The sequence below is a fragment of the Hypanus sabinus genome, chromosome 18 (genome assembly GCF_030144855.1).
Source record: "Hypanus sabinus isolate sHypSab1 chromosome 18, sHypSab1.hap1, whole genome shotgun sequence".
NCBI lineage: Eukaryota > Metazoa > Chordata > Chondrichthyes > Myliobatiformes > Dasyatidae > Hypanus > Hypanus sabinus.
Genome location: NC_082723.1, coordinates 51,499,149 through 51,522,754, shown reverse-complemented (window position 1 = coordinate 51,522,754; position 23,606 = coordinate 51,499,149). Strand labels below are relative to the sequence as shown.

At 41.5% G+C, this 23,606-nt stretch overlaps 1 protein-coding gene across 3 annotated transcripts in view; it reads left to right on the top strand.

Annotated features, from left to right (window-relative positions):
- Positions 1–23,606, top strand: part of abca2 (ATP-binding cassette, sub-family A (ABC1), member 2) — a 532,256-nt gene that overhangs the window by 207,541 nt on the left and 301,109 nt on the right. For all 3 annotated transcript variants that reach the window (XM_059994306.1, XM_059994305.1, XM_059994307.1), the window contains 3 exons: positions 6,226–6,337; positions 7,619–7,782; positions 11,139–11,260. In XM_059994306.1, coding sequence (XP_059850289.1) covers positions 6,226–6,337; positions 7,619–7,782; positions 11,139–11,260 — 398 coding nt within the window. The remainder of the gene's footprint in view (positions 1–6,225; positions 6,338–7,618; positions 7,783–11,138; positions 11,261–23,606) is intronic.

The following is a 23,606-nucleotide window of genomic DNA, read 5'->3' as shown; positions in this document are numbered from 1 at the left end:
ATCCCTCCCTACTCATCTTCCCACTGACACTTATCCCTCCAAGCCACAAAAATGCTATACCTGCCCATTCACCTCCTCACTCACCTCCAATCAGGGTCCCAAACAGTCCTTCCAGGTGAGCCAACACTTCATCCCTGAATCTGTTGGGATTGTCTATTGTATCCAGTGCTTGCAATGTGGTCCCTTCTACATTGGTGAGACCTGACATAGATGGGGGACTGCTTTGTTGAGCGCCTCCACTCTATCTGCAAAAAGACGGATTTCCCGGTGGCCAACCATTTTAATTCCTATCCCCATTCCCTTTCTGACGTGTCAGTCCATGACCTCCTTTTTTGCCACAATGCAGCCACTCTCAGAGTGGAGAAGCAACACCTGATTCTCCATCTAGATAGCTGCCAACCTGATGGCATGAGCATTGATTTCTTCTTCTGGTAATTTTTTTCCCTCACCCTTCCCTGTCTTCCATTCTCTATTCTGACTTCTTACCTCTTCTCACCTACCTATCCCCTATACCTATACTCTTCCCCATCCTATCCCCTCTCCACTCATATCAATTTCCTCCTTCTTCAGCCCTTAACCTTTCCCACCCACCTGACTTCACATAGCAACTTCTAGCTAATCTCCTTCCCTCATTTTTTATTTTTTATTTTGCTGTCTTCCACCTCCCTTTCTGGTGTTTCGGTCTGAAATGTAGACTGTTTATTCATTTCCATAGATGCTGACTGACCTGCAGCTTGTTCCTCTGGCATTTTGTGTATGTAACAACAGTAATCTAGGTTGAGTGAAATACAGTCTGAGTTAAAATTGGGGCTTTACTGGTTAGTTCAAGAATCTGATAGCAGTGGGGAAGAAGCTATTGTTGAGGTGTGAGTCTTAAGGTTCCTGCACCTCCTGCAAGAAGGTAGCATCAGGAAGAGGGCATGACCAGGATATTGGGGCCCTTGATGATGGACAACACTTTCCTGAGATATTCCTGAGTCATTCGGGAAGCAAGAAGACAAATAAATATGAGAATCAACTAAATTTATATGATTTGTAAAAGTATATAATAGACTTTTTAAGTGCAAATTAATGTTGCTGCACTGAATGACCTGCAACTCAAGAGTTACGGCCAAAGGGTTACAAATAATAACCTGAAGCTGTTGGTTGGTATTGAGGCCACTTGTTTGCCACTTTATTTGGCCACAAGAGGCAGAAATTTAACTTGGCAACTTGCCTTTGCTTACTGATAGGTACTTCATTCACCTCTCACATTTTACTCAGAAAGATGTCTGATTGAACCTGTTGGGTTATCTTAAGAGGTAGTAAATGTTGCAGATAAGGAAAAATTTTCACCAGTCCCAAGCATCATAACCTTCATAAGTTTACATGAAGATTATGTGAGTATATTCAGCCATTGTGGATTTATTCCTGAGTGTAACTTTACTTCAGACCAAACTGGACTGTGCAAAGCTTAACTAAACTTGATTTTCACCAATTGCACCACAACATTTCATGGTATATGGCTTTGGTTCTTTATATGGTGAGTATGGTGTCAAAGGCTACAATCCACGGTTTCAAATTAACACAGTAAGGACCAAGGATTTCCTTGCGGCAACAAGTTACCTGCAAATCCTGCATAACTATCTTCAAATCCAGCAGAAACTTGGGCCTTGAAGGCAACTCTCAGGAAGTACTATTTTGACAGTTAATTAAGTCATACCCAAGGCTATACAGGCTATTATATACCTAGTGTTTGTGTTCTATTCACAAAATTAATCCATACCTATTAAACTAATGTATTCTTTCCTAATTTTAGAATTATTTGAAGAATTAAAATCACAAATACTCAGAAATCAATGGAAGCGCAATAATTAGATAGAATTAAATCAAGAATTATAAATTGCCTGAAACTTGTGTCTTTTCCATTTAATATAAGTGGCTGAGTCTTGCAGACACATAGTTACTTCAAGCTAAAATGTTCCTAATTCTTGCTGGCCTGAAGCATCTGGGTCTCCACCAGCAGGCGTGGGCAATAAAATGGTTTCCAGCAGTTTACTGAACAATCTCCACCCTAGAGCATCATTGATAACTAAGAAAACCAGTGAAGCTTTACCTTGTCTGTTGAAGTGGTCAAGAATGTAAAATCTAATTTCTGAAAAGCAGAAACATTTAAAGGAACTGAACTGACAATGCCATATGATTATTTCATGACATAAAAAGCATGTATTCACTTTGCAGAAATTGAAAACATAAAACCAAAAACTCTTTGAAATGGAACATGCTTACCTTTATTAAAATTCTAATAATCAGACTTTGAAGATCTTGATGGTTCAGCATCTGTCTCACTAAGTACTGTTTTCCATGCTTTGTTTTACATGTGGGGGCCTTGGTACCATTCTCCCTTTCTCACCCCAAGTTCCCAGTTCCTTTGATACTCGCATGATTTTGTGTAAATGTACATGTCCTCTGAAAAAAATTATAATTTTACTGCCTATCACTTATAAAAGGGAGTTAATAGTAATTGGCAATTACATCCAGTAGTCCAGAAAATCTGTTAGTCCGGCACACCGGAGTTCCAAGAATGCTGGATAAACAGTGCTTTTCTGTGATCTTTTTTTTCTGAATGAGCAGCAGCTTTAAATTCTCTATTGAAATCAATGTAATTGGATGCTGATTGAATTCTTCACCCAATCAGCATCCGAAAACTGAGTTCACCAGCTGGTGAATCCCAGTACGATGAATCATTGCATTGGACTTCATTGCAATTGCCGGCAATGTTTGCCAACAAAACTTGTGCTAGCAGAGTTGTTGAACTTCTGTCAGGTCTAAACTGACTGGATCTCATCTGGCAAATTTGTCAAAGTTGGTAGAAGTTCTTAAGTTCAGCCTGACATGATCTTCAAGGCCTGTTGGCTCTCCAATCTTCCCAGCCAAATGAAACAATTTCTCTGGTTTCTGATGAATGATCTTTAGTCAAATGAAGAAATAATTATTTGGCCCTTTTGTTGAAAGATGCAATCTGATTTATGAGCAAAACAAATATCATGAAAATGCAATTATGATGGTTTGGTTAGTATAAAAAAACTTGCCTGCATAATTTTTCTTCCAACAGCGTTGTATACTCTCCCTCTTGATAAGGAGGAAATCGATCAATAGCGCCCAGATCCCTTCCATATTTCTTGCTCTTTCTTGGTCTGAAAGCCATCACAATGTCTGAATATACTACACTTAGTACTAAATTAAACACAGCAATTTTGAATGGCAGGGACACGTGTAAGAGTTTCTTACATTTATAAAGTTTTCTGTGTTACTGTACTCCCTCTTATTTCTCTGAGAGTGTGTCTCTGTGTGTGTCAAGATGCTGGGATGTAGTGCTTATGGGATGTAGTTAATCAACGATTTGCAAATGCACTAATTTTCAATCAATATCTCTTCCATTTAATTCTCCATGTTCTAAAAGCTGAGAGGTGCTTAAATTATTCTTACTAATGGACATGAAAATATGAAGAGAATTATGGCATATGTGTAATGTTTCAAACTTTTTCAGTGATGAGGTCAAAAGCATAATTTGGTGAAATTAGCAGCAATGTAAAGGTCAGTGAAACAAACAACCAATCACTTCCTTGATCAGAGATCCTTGAGTATTTTTACAAAAAAGCCAGTTGATTTGTAACTATTTAGTGATGTTGATCTGAGCAGGTGATAATAGAACAGATTAAATCTTCAATTACTAAGTGTGTCAATCAGATCATATTTGGTCTTATTTACTTCTGTCCATTTCTCTGAGTGAAATGGGATGTTTGATTTCTCACCATTGTTTTTAGGTTTCCCAAGAAAGATGACATCTCCAGGTCATAGCTTTGTATCTTCTGCCATTTTTTTGACACAATGGCAAGGCAATATGTTGTGGGAAGTCCATATCGGCTCAAATCTCATTATTTTTACATTGGGGGCTGAAACAGTCACCTCTAGCTCCAGCCCTAAGCATCCTTGAATATACTTTTAAAAGGTCCTGCAATGTCTTTTTAATGTGGTGGAAAGCGTACAGTTTTTGTCCCATTGTACATCAATCCTTCACCAGTTGGGTTAATGATGGTTCAGAATCAGGTTAAATAGCACTTGCGTATGTCATGAAATTTATTGTCTTTGTGGCAGCAGTACAATAATAGAGAAAAAAACCTGAATTGCTCTAAGTAATTTTGCACTACTTAATTTGATTACTTTATATATTTTATATATAAAATAGTTAAATAAGTAGTGCAAAATAAAAGTTTAAGTAGTGAGGCAGTGTACATTGCTTCAGTATCCATTCAGAAATCAAATGCAGAGGGGGAGAAGCTGTTCCTGAATCATTGCTTTTGTGCCTTCAGGCTCCTCTGCCTTCTTCCTGGTGGTGATGGCATGACCTGGGTGATGGGGGGCCTTAGTGATGGATGCCAACTTTTTGAGGCATCATTCCTTGAAGATGGTCTTGACACTGGGGAGGCTAGAGCCATGATGGAGCTGACTAAGTTTACAACTCTCTGCGGCTTATTTCAATCTGTGTAATAGTCCCCACCCTTCAGCACCCCCCCCCCCCCACCATGCCAGACAGTGATGCAGCCCTTTAGAATCCTCTAATAATGCACAGAAAATTGCTGGAGGAACTCAAAAGGCTATATAGTATCTATGGAAAAGAGTAAACAGTCGACATTTCGTGCCAAAATCCTTCATCGACTGCTTACACTTTTCCATAGATGCTGCCCAGCCTGCAGAGTTCCTCCAGCATTTTGTGTGCATTACTTTGATTTCCAGCATCTGCAGATTTTCTCTTGTTTATGGCGTTAAAGTGCTCCTCCATGGTACATCTGTAGAAATTTGTGCATGCCTTTAGTGACATACCAAATCTCCTCAGACTCCTACTGAAATATAGCTGGTGTCATGTCTTCTTTGCAGCTGTACCACTATGTTGGGCCCAAGATAGATCCTCCCAAGGTGCTGCATTCAAAGAGAAAAATATCTTGCATTTTGATAGTGTCTCTTGTAGGCCTTGATCTTTTAATTCTCCAGCATTAGACTGATAATTCCAATATTGGTGTTGATGTGAGGTTTTCACATTGACATTTTTTTTTCCAGAGCAAATCCACTACCAGTGCCAAGTCTGACCTAGACTGAAGCTGAGAAAGACTTTCCAAGATGAAGGAACTTAATTCTTTTTTTCCATTAGACTTTCAGACCATTGTCCAACTATATAAAACAAGAAAGTTGTGAACTCTGTCATCGCAGATGTTCGTATTTCTCTTTACCCTCTATCAAAGCAAGAGTCATCAGCCTCTTTTTCAGCTATGCACTTAACAATATTTAAAACAGAAACAAAATCTAACTCATTATCAACTCAGGGTTTGGATTAGAAAGAAAGTTCTTTTGTTCTTTGATTCAAGTCTCTCAGATGCAGTTCTGATGCTAATAAATGCTTCACATTGAAAGGATTAGTTCCTGGTGAGAACATTTTAATTTTACACTAAAAGGAGTGTTGAAAACTTTATGGACTATATGTTTCCAGAAAATTATTGAGTGCCCACTATAGATGGATAGGTGACATTGTTGCACTATAATCCCTACTGATCTGAGATGTAGGAGGATCTGGGTCCTTAACCTGTGGCAGTCTGCACCTATTATAAAGCAACTATAGCAGGGGTTCCCAAACTTTTTTATGCCATGGACCAGTTCTATGAACAAAGGGGTCCGTGGACCCCAGGTTGGGGACCCCTGAACTGGAGAGCTATGCCTATTGCAATGGGTAGAAATATGTCCCCTTACTATAGTTTCCTATCATCGGTGATGTGAAACAGTTGTTGAATATTAACACACCAAAATCAATGATTTATTCCCAATTAGTTTCAAAGGAGGGGTTGACTTGGAAAATCATCGGTGTGTGCCTTATTGGGCAAAACTAATCAGTTTACAGCAGCAACTACCAGACCAAGGATTTCTGATTATTCTCTATTTCCCAAAGTCTTGGTTTCCAGCGACCAGAATTTTGTTCCTTGTTTGTTTAAAAACTGCACACCCAAAAAAACCTAATGTAATGAAGACAAATGATTACCTTTTGACCTCTGACCTGTAATTCGTTGGTCTCTAGTGGGTTTTATTACTTGCATGAAGAAAATCTTACTCTGCTATCGCTTTAACTGCTCTTTGAACTGTACCCTTTCCTCTTCTTGTTTCCCTCGCTCCTGTCTGTTTTGTACTGCTTCCCTTCAGCATTCTACACAGCTGCGCCGCTGACATCTGCCGGGATACTCCCCGTGATGCAGTCTCTGTGTCCCGATGGCCAGAGGGATGAATTTGGATTCCTGCAATATTCCAACTCCACGTAAGTCCAGCTGAAAGGCTGTAAAAATTCTTGCTTCAGTATTCGTAGAATGTTGATACAATTGCGTTAACAGAGCCAGTGTCTCATTTTGAAGTGGATTATTTCTTCATTTAGTAAGCTTTTCTTATTGTAACCACCACTGGTCATGAGGTTAACAACCCAACAGCAGAGTGTGGGGAGCTCACTCGGCGAAGGTTCCACTGGCATCTTACGCATGTACATACTCAGTATCAGGTCTATGCTGATGGTGTGTCATTGGTGCATAACTAAATTGGAAACTCCTGAGATGGGGAAAGATGTATTACCAGTTGTCCAGCTTGGAGTAGAATTTAGATTGATTGAACTCTGGAGTTTTATGCACTGGTCAATGTTGGAACTGCATTTGCATTCCTGCTTACATAGGCCTGAAAAGTGTGTGTGTGAGTGTGTACGTTTGTGTTTGTCAGGTAGAATAGGATTAGTTCTAGTGGAAATGCTTTGCACGGTTGAACTGTCTGCCAGCTCTCATTATCTGAGTCAATGAAGCCCTGGAGCTATATCACATCAATGGGTTTACTTACCTGGTTCCATTTCATAACATTTAACGTTCTTATTCTAGATTTACTGCTTCAAGTCATTAACTGGCTGGTGGTGTAGTGGTGTCAGAGCTGGACTTCGGAGCAAGAGGTCCATAGTTCGAACCTGGCCAGCTCCCTTGCACACTCTCCATCCGTGCCTGGGTTGAGAGTCGAGTTAGCAACTCAACCTCGTAAAAAAGAACCTGGAAGGTTTCAGATGCCCAAGATACGCCTTACGATGAGCAATAGCAATCACCAAAAAAAGATCGAGCATAATCCATGTTGACAAAGCAAATTTATCTACTTATTCCTTTTTTTTCCTGTTTACACATGCCTTTACACCTCGTCTTTCTTTCTAGCTTTAAAAATATTGTGTCTTGGTATACTGGTGCTCTGATACACAGTTGCAGGGCACCTAAATAGATTTGACTTTTTAACACCGTTTTCTGTGTTAATGACCTCAAGTCTATTTTGAAAATGTATTGAATCAATAGATGCCATGCATTCTGTCATGAAATGAGTTGAATTTTATTTTGTTTTGCGTGAAGAAACAAGATCCTTTAAAGAATTTGCAGGAATCAACTCTTAGAGACATTAAAGTTGGCATTGCTATATTAGGGTAAGGCAAGGAGGGAAAGTACTACACTTTGGTACTGGTTTTTCATATAAGGATATATATACTTTATATATGTGTGTACTTACTGTGGCTGCTGTTTCTTTGAAGAGTCACACAGTTACTCGAGAGAATCAATGAAGTGGTGGAAGAGAGCAATCTGTTTGACCCTGATCGCCCAGGTCTTGAAGAAGAGCTGGAATCACTTCGGCGTCATCTGGAATCAATGAATAATGACCCAAGCTCAGTGGAGAACCACTTCAACCACACTTACGGTATGAAACTCATCGTTAGAGCCTATCCCTTGGAAAGTGGCAATAGGGACATAAACCGACAATTAAATTCTGAGTACAGATTGGCAAAAGGAATTTTAACTTGCAGAAGAGCAAATTTGCAATTTGCCAGTACTTTTAAGCAATAATTGCTAGCATAATCCATGTTGATTTATTTTTGCATATCCATCCCCTCAGGGACATATGTTGTATTCTGAAAAAACAGACTTAAAATAATAGTATTGCCACAGTTTATGTTTCATGTGATCAGAATTTACAGAACTAAACTGATTGATAATTTTAGAGATGAATTTCAGAAATGGTTTGATTCCTGGATTCTCAAACCTCCTAGCTAGTTTAGTAATTATACGACATGAGAATAGCCCCACAATGTCCATGCTGAGCATTGGACACTCTTCCTTATTAATCCAATCTTCCAGCACTTGTTCCATATCTCTCTATGCCTAGGCAGTTTAAGTGCTCAGCGAGAACTTTATTGAATGCTATCAGTGATTTTGCTTCCATCACTTTCTCTGGCACCACATTACAGGTCCTCGCCACTCTCTGGATGAAAAACGACCCCTTCTGCTACCTCTAAATCTCCTATCCCTTCTGCTAAATCTATGTATTCCCAGTTCTATTAGTCTTTAATAGAGAGCGTTGTTTATTGCAGTTTACTTTATCTCTACCCCTCAGAATTTTAAAGATCTCAATCAGCTCCCCTTTTAACCTCCTCAGCTCAAGAGAAATCAGACCTAACTCTTCCAGTTTCTACTTATAATGGAAATATTCTATCCGAGGCAATAGCCTAGTAAATCTCCTCAGCACCCATTTTGGTGTCATTATATTTTGTCTGTAGTTCAGTTCCCCAGCTGACAATGCTTTATAAAGTTGGAGCATAACTTACCTACTCTTGTATTCTATGCCCTGTTTAATGCTGCCTTTGGTGATCTTTAGTCTTTTTTTTATTCTTTTACAGTATGTGGATGTTGCCAGCTAAGCCACATTTTTTGTCTGTCCCTAGTTGTCCATGAGAAGGTAGTGATGAGTTGCTTCCTTGAACTGCTGTAGTCTGTGAGGTACAGGTATACCCATAGTGCTGTAAGGGAGAGAATTCCATGATCTTGACCCAGTGACCCTCGTATGCCAAGATCCTTCTGTTCCTCAATACTCCCTTGGATTTTACCATTCATGGTGTATGTCCTTGCCCGAAAACGCATACCTCACATTTATCAAGTTTAGACTCTACCTACCACTTCTCAGCCCATTCAGAAATACATCAATGTCATCCCTTAGCTTAAACCACTCTTTACACTGTCATCAAATTCCATCAGTCTTCATCATCTGTGAGCTTGCTCATTATTCCTCTTGGATAGGAATATCCAAGTCATTCCCTTATATTGTAAACATCAAAGATTCAGCAGCAATCTCTATGGAGCACCAGTGGTTACAGTCATCCAATCATGAAAACATCCCTTTACTCTTGCTCTCTGTATCCTATTGCTAAGCTGGATACCATGGGCCCTGTCTTTTTGGGCATGCCTCCCATGCAGGACCTTGTGGAGGTTCTGACTGAAGTCCATGTAACCACATGTACAGCACTGCCATCGTCAATACTTTTTGTTACCTCCCCAAAGAATTCAGTCAGGTTGGTCAGACAAGATCCACCCTATTTCTTTAGAAGAAATATTGTCTTTCTTAAAAGACAATGAAATACATTGTAGTAGAAATTTGTCATCTGCTGAGTGGGATAAATGTATATCATAATTCATATATTGCACTTATGCAATCTCATTAACTTTATCCAATTTTCAACTGGAGGTGATTAGAGGTGCTTGGCATATACATCACCCAGTTATAGGAATCTGCCTTAATATTCTTCTCTGAAACCTACCAGTGTGTCCAGTGTGCTGAATTTGCTCTACACTCTATTAATAAGATATTATTCTTTAAGTGATATTAAATGTTCATAAAAGAAATTGAAGTTAACATAGTTTTGAAACTTTTCTGAGGTTGCATGCCATTTTTGTTGTAATTCTCGGATGTGTTTCTTGAATCTGATGCTCCTGGAAGTTCAGGAAATTCATTGGATAATCACACAACAGTGTTCACATGCTTCTGACCGTATTAAGTTATTGGATGTGTTATTGCTCCATCTTGTTGCTGTGATGATTAAAGAGAAAGCTGATCAGATGGGAGATTGGTGCTGTTATTGCTTAGAAGTCAAGCTTTGAGCAAAAGTATAAGAACCAGGATTAAGCCTTCTGATGTCTCAAGCTTGTCCATTGTTCCACAAGATCACAGTTGATCTGGCTTCTGTTCCCTGATCTATCGTATCCCCACTTAATCTGAATTCTTTATTAGCCTCAGTTTTGAATATAACAAGTATTGAACATCCTCAATCCTCTGAGGAAAATTCCAAAGATTTACAAGCACTGAAGCGGATTAAGAAATTTCCCTTCATCTTAATCCTAAAGGGCTGATTTTCTTAGTTTCTGATTCTTCAAGTCAGAAATTGCCTTGTCACATTTACCATGTCAGTTCATCTCAAGTGTCTCTTATAGCTTGGTGCGATAATCATTTAGTGAAGCAGGATGATGGAGACAGGGAAGCCATACTTAAATATATCATAATTTCCAGATTATTTCTGCAATTATTTACTGTAATCTTCAATCACGGAAGATCATGCTACTTGAGTTGTAAGCTTGGAAGGAGGATTGGCCTGACTGCCAGTCTTTAGCAGGAACATCCAATTATTCCCTGAGTTATTGTGCATAATAAGTGATTTGAAGCATCGAGTCCTCAGATTTCTTTAGGAGATCACACTGTTATTTAGGCCTCCCAGGGCAAGTTGTACAATTAAAATTTCATCCCAGCCATTGTTTCAGCTTTCTGTGTGTATCTTCACAAGTCTGTTCTTTGTAAACCATTTAATATTTGATGGTAGATCATGTTTTACCACCTTGAATATATAGCAAGAATCAGATAGCGTTCCACTGATGCTGTTTGTCTAACCGCTAGCCTTTTTAAAATTCACCAGGGTTTATGTCCAAGGAATACTATAAGCTGTGCAACATGGAGTATGAGAAAGTAATCTTGACAAATGTTCTTGTGATACAATACTCATTTTCCTCACTGATAGCAAACACCCCCCCCCCCCACCGAGTTAGATGGTCAGAATCTTACTATTGAAAGGGTAGCATTGAAAGATTTTTGCACAGTTGTAGGTGCTGTTTATCAGATGAGAAAGCACTGCACTGCTTAGTATGCCTTGGTTATAAACAATGTTTTTAAAATTTTGATTATGTAGCAGCATTCAGAGTTTAAATTGTTTCATTTATGATTCTCATTACTTTTAGGATTCACCCTTGGATCAGTTGTGAAGGACCGGGCTGAACTTCAACACTTCTTGACACACAACATGTCCATGTCCAATGAAACAGCTGGACTCCTACTGGGATCAAGTATCAATTTGAAGGAGGTAAGGACAAAAGAAATGGGATGTGTGGTTGACTTGTTGAACTTGAATTGCAATAGTGATTTTGAAATCATGGAATGCCAACAATAGTGACAATATGTATCCCATCTATAAGGATGTTTGAGACGACAGCAGGAGCTGTCACTCCTAAGTCAGGTTAGTTCCCTCCAGATCCCTCTCCTGCACTTGTACTGACTTATTTAGGCAGTATGCACAAAAGACATTTTCTATTGAAACAGTATTTATATATTTGTGGTTATTTCTGGTTCCAAAGATTATTCATGTAAGCTCCAACAGTGGAAGGTGGCTCTAATTTTATTGGGTTGTAATACTTCCTGGGTGAAATGATTCATGTGAGTGAATCAACTGTTGTAGAACGATTGGTCTGGTTAATTATACAAAAGAGTTGTTGATCAGAAATAGGAAATAAAAATAACTTAAATCAAATTATTAGAATGTATGTCTTTCCATCTTGACTCCATGTTGGTCTCCAGTTATTTCTTTGGAGCCACAGGTGAGCGCAAAGTTAGAACTGGTGAACAATTGTATGATGAGTAATCGTGACGCGGAATCATGGGGAGAGATCACAGGCCCTCAATACGTCGACCATCAAGTACTCAGATACTTGAATAACATTTATTCTCTTTATACTTCCACCAATTTTCCTCGGATCCTACCATTCACCTACACATTAGGGAAAATTTACAGTGGCCAGTTAACACACCAACCTGCGCATCAATAAAGTTTAGCAGGAAACCCACAGAGACCTGGATTGAACTCGGGCTGTAGGAGCTGTGAGGTGGACAGTCTACTAACTGTGCCATAGTGCCTTCCGTTATTTTTAACCTTTAAGCACAGCTTTCCAGATAACATCTAATGCCATCCAAGGTAATGAATTGGTTCCATTATTTTGAAATGATTTTGTCTATAAGTTAAAAAAAGGCATAAAAATCACTTCATCTGGTAGCCGTACATCAATAATATGATGAATTACATCAAAAACAATTAAGACTGATAAGAAAAAATGGTTACTAAAACGAGAGGGAGAGAGGAAACCAGCTCTACCACTCATAGGAACAGATGTGTGTAACCAGACTTCTTAATTTAACAATATTACAGGAGCTCATTTTTCTTTTGTATAGTTGTCAATAGTTGAGGCATTCTTAACCCAGGGACCACCTGTGTACTGAGTGAATGTTCAATTTTAATAGAAGGTTCCAGTCATTTTCATTTTGACAAGCTATTATCTTGGAAATTGCAGAGGTGTTCTATTAAATGCCAGCCAAGTGCTTTGTTGTGCATCGTTCCCATTTCAACAGAAGATGAAAAGGCCATCAGCCCCTGAAGCCTGCTTTGCCATTACATACGATCGTGGCTGAACTTCTCCAAGCCTCAAACCATTTTCTGTGCCAGTTTTCCAGTAATCTAGTCTTCGCAGCCCTCTGCAGTAGAGCATTTCAGCGATTTGCCACCGTATGTGAAATAAAATTCGTCAGCATTAGTGTTACTTCTTTGTGTAATTTTGAATACTAAGTGTCAGCTGAAATGGGCTTGTATGATCTGGACATTAGGGAATAGTAGGCCCACTAACTATTCAATGGCATTGAAAATAAACCATAAGAAAGATGTAATATGACTACAGAGTTGCATTCTCTTATGTTAGCACACCTTGATATGCGCCACAAAGATTTTACTAAATAAACTACATTAGGCTGATATCCCACAAGTAAACTTGATTGCATGATTTTTGAACTAGGAGAAATTAAAAATGGCAAACTATTGCATCAACCAACATGTTTTTTGGGATGTCAGAGGAAATTGCAATGCAGTGAGGAGGACTACATGGTCACAGAGAATACGTGCTAACTCTATGCATTGAGCAGATAATGTCAGGATGGAACTCAGGCAGCTAGAGGTGTGAGGCAGCAGCTCTGTGAGATGTGCTAATTAGTTTCACTTAGCTATGGGTTCAGACATCTAGGCTTTCTTAAGCAAGATTCACTTTCAGCTGTAAGAGAACTTTAGGTTGAATATTTATCTAAATAATGACTGGTTTATGTTTGTATTATGTCTGCCAGTAAAGTCCTTTATTCCCATCCTAATTGCATTGCGGAGCACTTCAGGGTGTTTCCCAGAACTAATGACACAGTCACAAAGAAAAGTGAAGGAGAGTCCACTAAACTTTTCTGAGGTTTACACAGAAGCTTGTTTTGAGCTTCCTCTAAATCCTGTCACACTGGCTGATATTCATCTGTGCACTTCCTGCGATTTCTGTATCCCATGTGTCACCAGGATATTCAATAGCATTTGTGCTTAGGGAACTCCACTACTTTCCAAACATCCTCAAAACTAAAATTCACGTCTCTGTTCAGGAGGTGAGCAGAGACCATGGATCTTCTTAAGGCAGGAGCAGGCGATGGGTGAGAAGGGCGTTAGCACACCAATGAATAATAAATTGGGGGACCACTTCGTCAAGCACCTCCACTCCATTCGCCACAAGTGGAACTTCCTGGTGGACAGATATTTTAATTCCAATTCCCATTCCCATTCTGACAAGTCGGTCAATAGCCTCATCTTGTGCCAAGAAGTGGTCACCTTCAGGGTGAAGGAGTAACAGTTTATATTCTGTCTGGGTAGCCTCTAACCTGAAGGCATGAATATTGATTTCTCCTTCTGGTAAACAAATTCAACCCCCCCAACCTCCTCCCACTCCAACCTTATTACTTAGCTATCACTTTCCACTGGGTCCCCACCACCTATTGACTACTCTCCTCTCCTATCAAATTCCTTCATCTCCAGCCCTTTACAGTTTCCACCCATCTGGCTTCACCTATCACCTTCCAGCTATCTTCCTTCCCCTCCCCCCATCTTTTTCATGTGGGTGTCTTCCTCCTTCCTTTCCAGTCCTGAAGAGGGGTCTCGGCCTGAAATGTTGCCTGTTTATTCATTTCCATAGGCACTGCCTGATCTGCTGAGTTCCTCCAGCATTTTGTGACATAACAGCAGTGCTGTAGGTTCGTTTAGGTTAATGGGTTCTGTTGGGTTTCTTTGATTTGTGGCTGGGCTGTGAGGAGACGAATCCCAAGATTGTATATAGTATATGTACTTTGAACATAATTAACCCCTACACCTTGAATTTGTGTAGCAAGATTCCTTTTAGGGTAAAATTTTATTTGAAAGCCACTATCTACTGACAAAGTGGAAGGCAGGAGATCTATTTTTGTATGCATTCATCCTATAAAACCTGTGGAAATCAAAGGCCTGTCCTGTTGATTGATGTCTGCCATGGATTGGGAGCATTAGAGGAAACATGTTACCAGAACTTATAAGCGAATAGTTACTGAGACTCAACGGCATGATGGGACACTAATGCCTCCCTAGTCTAAAAACTTGCACAATGGCTGGATGTGACACATCACTATTAGTTCCTCACTTAAATCCCAAGGGAACATTCCCATCAAAGAAAGTACTTTTTTTCCCTTCTGTTCCTAATTTTTTTTTCTGTTTTGCATGCAAATGTAACTGCTTCATGTTACATCCAACTGTAAGTTTGATGTATGATTTCCAATTTACAAGCTGCATAAAGCCAATTTATGCTTTGAGTGTGGCATTTGCTGCAACATGAACCTTTAGAATTAATTATTTGAAGCAGAGTGACTGGTTGGAGAAATTTGCATAATAACAAATATCTCAGTGCTTCAAGGCTTGCGATTTAGAAACAGCCCTCATCAGATCAGCTGAAGTTAACAGTGAGATTTCTTATTTACCAGTATACAGTTCAGAGTGCACATGCACAGAATTCCTGAGGCATCTGTTCACTGCATTTTAGATAATAATTTTGCCCTTTACATTAAGTACGGCTGTGGAAAATTACAAAGACGGCCAAGATCATGGAGCAATTTGGCATAATTAACGTTAATGAAAGAAGTCAGGTGAATGATGAACACATTTCAACGTTTCACTAAAGTAATCAGTTCAGCTTAATATGTGATGTAATGCAACTCTATTATTGAATTAACTCCTTGGAGGCTATTTTATAATCCTGATGCACACCCTAGTTTTAGAGGCTAATTCTATTTTTATCCACTTTTCAGATCATTTAATATCATTAAACACTTCACTGGTGGCATATTGGTTATGTTATTGGATTAGAACCCAGAAGACTGAATTAACAGTCCAAATGGGAGTTCTGATCCCACCATGACAGCTGTGGAATTTTAATTCCATTAATAATCCAGCATTTAAAAAAACACTTGTCATAGTAATGATAAAACTACTGCTCAGTTGTTAAATTCTAATGTTCTACCATCCTAACCATTCTGTTGTGATCCAGATTGGACTGCCTCTGAAATCTTTTCTTAACTGGCCAGGGATTGCTGTGTTGAACTACTGCAGTAAGGCAGAAAATGAAAGAATCTAGGCTGATCTCTTGATATTATCTTAGCCACCGAGTTTAAATCAGCAATGTTGTCCTTGAAAATATCTGATGACTGGTGTCCAGGTTGATCATCCAGCCTCAGCTGATGAGTCTCAACTCCACTCAAACCTGGCATATGCCTCACTCCACTATGAGAACTGAGGCAGGGGAGCAACCCAGTTCAATTAACACCAACCTACTAAAAATGAGATGTCTACAGCGTGTATCTGCAACGCAGGACCACAAATATGTACAGGTAGTAATTGGACAAGAGATGCAACAAATTCCAGAGCATGGATCTTCAGTTCTACAGCTAGTGTGATGTCTGGTCTCATTGCCTTTGATGTATCTGGACTATTCAGCTGCTTCTTGAGATCATATAAGTACAAAGTTCAAAGTAAAATTTATTGTCAGAGCACATACAACCCTGGGATTCTTTTTCTGCAGGGATACTTAGCAAATCTATAGAACAATAATTGAAAACAGGATCAATGAACTATGCAAATATAAATAAATAGGAATAAATAATGAGAGCATGAAATAACAAGATAAAGAGTCCTTAAAGTGAAATCATTGGTTGTGGGAACACCAGAAATAGAATGAGTGTAGTTATCTCCTTTTGTTCAAGAGTCTGATGGGTGAGGGATAGTAATTGTTCTTGAACCGGGCAGTGCGAGTCTGATGGCAGCAGTGAGAAAAGACTTTAGCTTGGGTGGTGAGGATCTTTGATGATGGATGCTGCTTTTCTACGGTAATGTTTCATGTAGATGTGCTCAATGGCCTTTACCCATAAAACCATAAGACCATAAAACTTTGAGCAGAATTAGGCCATCTGGCTCACCGATTCTGCTCCGCTATTCAGTCATGGCTGATCCTTTTTTCCTCATCAACCCTATTTCCCGGCCCTGTCCCTGTAACCTTTGATACCATTTCTAATCAAGAACCTATCAATCTCTAACTTAAATACACCCAATGATCTGGCCTCCATAGCTGCATGTGGCCACAAATTCACCGCCCTGATGTACTGGGCCAAATCCACTGTCTATTATAGGATTTTCTGTTCAAAGGCATTTGTTTTCCCGTACCAGGTCGTAATGCAGTCAGTCAGTATACTTCCCACTATAGAACTTAGTCAAGGTTTTTGATGACATGTTGAATCTCCACAGCCTCCTAAGGAAGCAGAGCTGCTGTTGTGCTTATAATAAATAGGGTTATCTAAGACTTCTGATAAGGATCTCAAGATGAAGCTGAGATCGATGATCCTAACTGATACATTTACCTCCAGCTACTCATCAGTAACCCGTCTGGTGATACTCAGATTGCTTTTTCGAAGAACCACTCTGTTCCATCACAGCCTTGCCCCATGAGTCAAAAGCCCTTATTAAGTCTAAACATGGGGTGAGGGTGAGCACCCTTGGTATCACATGATTCAGTGTAGTATGAGGGAGCACTGGCAAAATGAAGACAGTGGATATCCTGGGGCAAAATGTTCTGATGGTTGGAGACATACTTTATGTAAAAGGGGAATTGTGGTTGTTCTTAGCCCCAGAACATAATTGCTGGTGATGTTAATATTCAGAACCCAGCCACCTTCAGTTCATACATCAATAGGCTTCCTTCTGTCATAATGTTAACTGCGGGAGTGTTTTCTCACGATTGCATTGTAACAAGGATTTACCCCTTGGTAATAATGATCAGTTAGGCATAGGGAGAATCTGTATTTACTTTTATTGGCTGGGTTCACAACACGTGAACTTACAGAACCGAATACCTGTGTGCACACCTACTAAGTTTCTCTGACCCTTCACAAACAGTCTACGAATAGGGTAATACCCGGGAAAGGAATCTATGCTGGCTAGGTGTTTCTTGTGGTTCTGATCTAATCTCCCCATGTTCAACGCGGTGTACTCCACATCTTCAAAAGTTGGTCTCTGGAGAGTTATTCCTGTCTGTACTCTCAAAGTCTTTCATTTTTATTCCTTACCATACCAAATCAATCTCTGATGTTTCAGTTTCATTAGCTGAAGGTTATCTGACTGACCTGTGTCAGTTCTCATTGGATGGAGCCCAGAGCTACAAGCAGTATCACATTTTGGCCTTTGCCTTCAACTTTGTGCCTTAGGTGACTTATTTTGTTCTATTGACAGGTTCAAACCAGTCGAACTGGGCCGAGTGAGATCACAAATAGCTTCTTCAAGCCTGCTATTTTACATAATAAATGACTTGTCAGAGAATGATCTCGGGTTTAGCAGATAATTAGCTGAAACTCCTTGTGTCAGCATCAATCGCTCTGATTAAGTTATCCCAGAGCAAGAACCAGTTTATCCAACATTTCACAAAATGGCAGCTGCAATGGACACCTCCATTCCTGTTCACTGATTGTTGCTCTTCCTGGCCAACAGTATTCTGTTCAGTTCCATTTTCATATCCTCAGCAAACAAAGTAATTCATACCAACATGCAATGAAGTGTAGATAACATTCAGGAGTGGGCTAATAAATGGAAAATAACATGCGTACTGCTGAGGAATTATGCAATGACCATCTCTAACAAGGAAGAGTCTAAACATCTATAAGTTATTCGATGACATTACCATTGCAAAGTCTGCCAACCTCAATATCTTGGTGGAGGGGGAACCATTGACTAGATACTTAACTGGATCAGCCGCTTAACTACCATACCTTCAAGAACAGATGAAGGTTGTATCTTGCAGTGAGTTACTCATCTTCCATTACAATGCCTTTTCTAAGTATTAACTTGTACACGTCTTAGATTCTTTTGCTCCTCGATCAGTGATCATCCCTTCAGCTGTGCAAACCTGGACCTCTGGAATTTCTTCCTGAAATCTGGGTTACTAGATTCTTTCCTTTAACAGGCTCTCAAGAATCAAGCAGTCTAATGAAAGCTTTTGACAACTATCCTTATATCTTGTCCTATGTCTGTATATTAAACATTATCTGACTGTCTCCTTGATGACATTTTACAATGTTAAAGGCCTTATGTTCATGCAAGCTTTGCTTGATTTGTTAAACATGCTTTAAATTAAAAAAAAATACTGGAAGCATTCATCAGGTCAGACAGCGTCTGTGGAAAGATTTAATGTTTCAAGTTGAAAGAAAATACATAAAACCTCAGTTGCTAGAATTTGAAAGAAAGATACATGCACTGAATGAACTGAACCAGTCAGTCAGCATCTGTGGAAAGAGGGACTGGTCAGTCTTTCAGAAGCACTGATATGAAATGTCAATTGAGTTCTCATTTCACTGGTGCTGTTTGACTGAGTGCTTGTAGCATTTCTATTTTTGTTTGAGATTGATGACCCTTTGTTAACCCCGGTTCTATTTCCATCAATGCCACCTGACCAGTGAAATACGTCCAGTATTTTCTGTTCCTGTTCCACGTGTCCAGCATCTGCAGTTTAAAAACTTTTTCCTGCCTTGAAGTGATATAGAAATACAAATCAGATTCTTATTATTATCCTTGGACATATGTACATTGAATCTTCCTCCTGGAGTTCCTTTTTGTAGTTGCAAGATATAAGAAACAGCACTGTGTTGCTAAGTTATAGAGTTAATGTGACAATATTAAAGTTTATTGTCTAATGCACAAGTATGTTTTGCATGAGTACAATGAAAGAGCATCACAGGGAAATGATGGATAATACAATTTAAGTTTAATTGTCTTTCAACCATATATGAATGTTTATAAATACAATCAAATGAGTCAGTGTTACTCCAGTGTTAAGGTACAAAGCACAGTATCAACAGTCACACACAGCACAAAGCCCACATAGCATGTATAAGATAGAAGGAGGCGGCCACTCAATAAATGCTGCTGAAATAGAGCTTGTCTTCTGCTGAGCACACACTGGAGGGCAGCGCCAGCTCCAGCCCGTTTGCGGCGTCACACCGCCCCCGGTGGAGTGTGCTGACTCGGACACCTCTCTCTCCTGGCGGCAGTAAACAGCATTCACGAGAAAAGAATAAAATAAACATAAATTATACTTAACGTTTACAAGAAAGAACAGGCCCGGAAAAAATAAAAACTCCATTTTTGTGCAAAGTGATCAAGATAGTCCTATTATTGTAGTGATTAGGGTTATGGTTGGTTCAGGAACCAAATGGTTGAAGGGAAGCTGCTGTTTTTGAAACAGCTGATGTGGGACTTCAGGTTTCTGTACCTTCTGTCTGATGATAGCTGTAAGAAAATGGCATGGCTTGGGTGGCCGGGATCTTTGATGCATGTTGCTGTCATCAGGCAGCGCATCTTGTAGATTCTACCAGTGCCAATTAATATTGGGTTGAGTGCATGTGATGTTGATTACTTGCCATGTGTAGACTGATCCCAGCAGAAGTGGGGTACAGGTTGGCAGGTGGTCTGACAGTGTAGTGTTGGCAAGTACAGTGTTCCTTAAATGGATTTATTGTTTGTTATTCTCCATAACATTTGTCCTTTTTACATTTGCTATTACAATTTGATAAAACATTAATCTTTAGTAATAAAGATGTCTCTGATGATTACATCATTACCTACAGCTCTTCGTATTTCTCATAATATTTATTCCAGGTGGTCAAATGTTTTAACAATTTTTACTTATGTACTCAGCTTTCTGATACCATTGTCAAATATTAGTGGAACATAGGTCAACCTGATGACATCAGTATTACCAAATGTAACATGTTATCAGCTGTGTGATATTAGTTTAGAGTAGCCACTGATTATTACACTGCTTTATTAACAATCCTGAGTTTAGTCTATACCACCAGGGTGGGGAAAAAATCACAGAGAAGTACATCTCAGGGTTCTTAAGTTGTGGTGAAACTAATGAACTATTTAACCAATAGAGTAAACAACTCTAAACATGATCTTATAACAAACTGTAAGAACAAGTTATAGGTTTATAAAAAGTTCCAGAAATGTGTACAGCCTCTTATTCTAAAGATCCTGCACAGCTTTAATTCTTAACTATAGCTTCAACTTGTGTTTCACTTTAACTCTCTCACTGCTCCCCCTCTGTGGTTAAATCTTCACCTCAGGACTTCGGTGAGACCCTCAAAGTAGAACAGCCTGTATTTAAAATGTAATTTGCCTTTTCTCAACACTGTAAGCAATTGACCTAGCCACTACATTGGATTGCTTTGTCTTTAATCCATTAACATTTCGCTTTTGGTGGTTATGTAATATTTAGAAAATCTCACAAAAGTCTGTTCTTAAGGATCAGAAAACCAAGCTGATCCTTCCATGTGGGGTGGGGGTGTGAACAGCATTTGTGATACCCCTCCCTCATCCTTCAAATACCTCAGTATATTTACTTTTGTGGCGACCCATTTCCTGGCACATCCGAACCGGCTCACAATTAGATAGCCTACGGGGGTTTGCGAGCACAGAGCTTTGGAGCCTCTGCGCCACGGGGGGCAGGTTGAGGGAGGCTTAAAAGTGAGGCTGAGGATTTCGAATAAAGTTTTTCCTTCGACTGCAGTTACCGACTCAGTGTCGTAATTTTAGCGCTGCATGTAGCACACCGCTACAATTGGTGACCCCGACGGTCCAAGTGATTTTTGGACCAGAAATGACCGACGCCGCCTCTGTTCATGCGGTTTCGTTGAAACTGCCGGGTTTCTGGACACAGCGACCGAATCTATGGTTCCAGCAAGCCGAAGCCCAATTCCACGTTCACCAGATCACCTCAGAAGACACCCGCTACTACTACGTGGTGAGCTCCCTTGACCAGAACACAGCGGCCCAGGTCGCTGAGTTCGTACAGTCACCCCCCGCAGACGGCAAGTACACGGAATTCAAAGCCCTGCTCCTCAGGACTTTCGGACTCTCACGGCGCGAGCGGGCTGCCCGTTTACTGCACCTGGATGGCTTGGGCGACAGACCTCCATCGGCTTTAATGAATGAGATGTTGTCTCTGGCCGACGGACACACACCCTGCCTCATGTTTGAGCAGGTATTCCTGGAGCAGCTGCCCGAGGACATACGCCTGCTGCCGTCCGACGCGGATTTCAGTGACCCCTGGAAGGTGGCAGCCCGGGCGGACTTGCTGTGGAACGCCAGAAAGGTGAGCGGGGTGTCCATCGCACAGATCTCCCAGCCACGCTCCCAGCAGCAAACCAGTCCAGGCCCGGCCGCAGAGCCCGCCAACACCTGGCCCAATGAACACTGGTGCTTCTACCACCAGCGGTAGGGCGCAGAAGCCCGCCGTTGTCGCCCGCCCTGCGAGTTCCCGGGAAACACCAGGGCCAGCCGCCGCTGATGGCTACGGCGGCTGGCCATCGGGATAGCCTCCTGTATGTGTGGGACAGAAGGTCGGGACGCCGGTTTTTGGTCGACACTGGTGCCGAGATCAGCGTTTTACCTCCGACGAGTTACGACACCCGCAGCAGGGCACCGGGGCCCCCCCTGAGGGCCGTGAACGGCAGCACAGTAAGGACCTATGGCACCCGTCAGGTGCAGCTACAGTTCGGCTCCAGCCAGTTCACGTGGGACTTTACACTGGCCACCGTAGCCCAACCGCTTCTGGGTGCGGATTTTTTGCGGGCTCACAGCCTACTGGTCAACCTGCCCAGGAAGAGACTGGTACACGCCGAGACCTTTCAGACGTTCTCCCTGGGTGCAGCCCAGTTGCCAGCCCCTCACCTCGGCTCCATCACGCTGTCCGACAACGACTTCACCAGGGTCCTGGCAGATTTCCCATCGGTTCTGGCACCGCAGTTCACAGCGGCCATGCCCCGACACGGCGTACAGCACCACATCCCGACCCAGGGACCACCCCTCCACTCCTGCACTTGGCGGCTTCCCCCGGACAAGCTCCGACTGGCGAAGGAGGAGTTCCAGAGGATGGAGGAATTGGGGATCATCCGGCGGTCCGACAGCCCATGGGCTTTCCCACTGCACATGGTGCCCAAAGCGACGGGAGGCTGGAGACCGCGCGGCGACTACTGCAGGCTGATCGAGGCTACCACACCGGACCTGCATATTCAGGACTTTGCAGCAAACCTGCACAGCGCACGGATCTTCTCCAAGGTAGACCTCGTCTGAGGGTATCATCAAATCCCGATGCATCCTGATGACGTCCCCAAAACGGCTCTCATCACCCCGTTTGGCTTTTTCGAGTTCCTACGCATGCCGTTCGGCCTGAAGAATGCCGCACAGACATTCCAGCGGTTAATGGATGCGGTGGGACGGGACCTGGACTTCGCGTTCATCTATTTGGACAACATCCTCATAGCCAGCAGCAGTCGTCAGGAGCATCTGTCCCTCCTCCGTCAACTCTGCCCCCGAGTGAGTATGGTCTTACAATCAACCCCGCCAAATGCCAGTTCGGACTCGATAACATTGACTTCCTGGGCCACAGGATTACTAAAGACGGGGCAACCCCTCTGCCCGCTAAGGTAGATGGGGTCCGCCACTTCCCCCGACCCACCACGATCAAAGGCCTTCAGGAATTCGTAGGTATGGTCAATTTCTACCACCGCTTCCTCCCTTCAGCTGCCCGGATCATGCGCCCCCTGTTCGCCCTGATGTCGGGTCCGAGCAAGGACATTACCTGGGACGAGGAGTCCACCGCCGCTTTCGTTCAAACGGAGGAAGCTTTGGCGAACGCCGCAATGCTAGTACATCCCAGAATGGACGCCCCTACCGCCCTCACAGTGGACGCATCTAACACGGCAGTCGGTGGGGTGCTGGAGCAACTCATCGCAGGTCGCTGGCAACCCCTGGCGTTTTTCAGCAAACACCTGCGGCCACCCAAGCTCAAGTACAGTGCTTTTGACTGGGAACTGTTGGCGCTCTACCTGGCATTCCGGCATCTCAGGTACTTCCTAGAAGGTCGGCCCTTCACTGCATTCACGGACCACAAACCGCTTACCTTTGCGTTTACGAAAGCGTCCGACCCCTGGTCGTCCCGCCAGCAACGCCACCTGTCTTA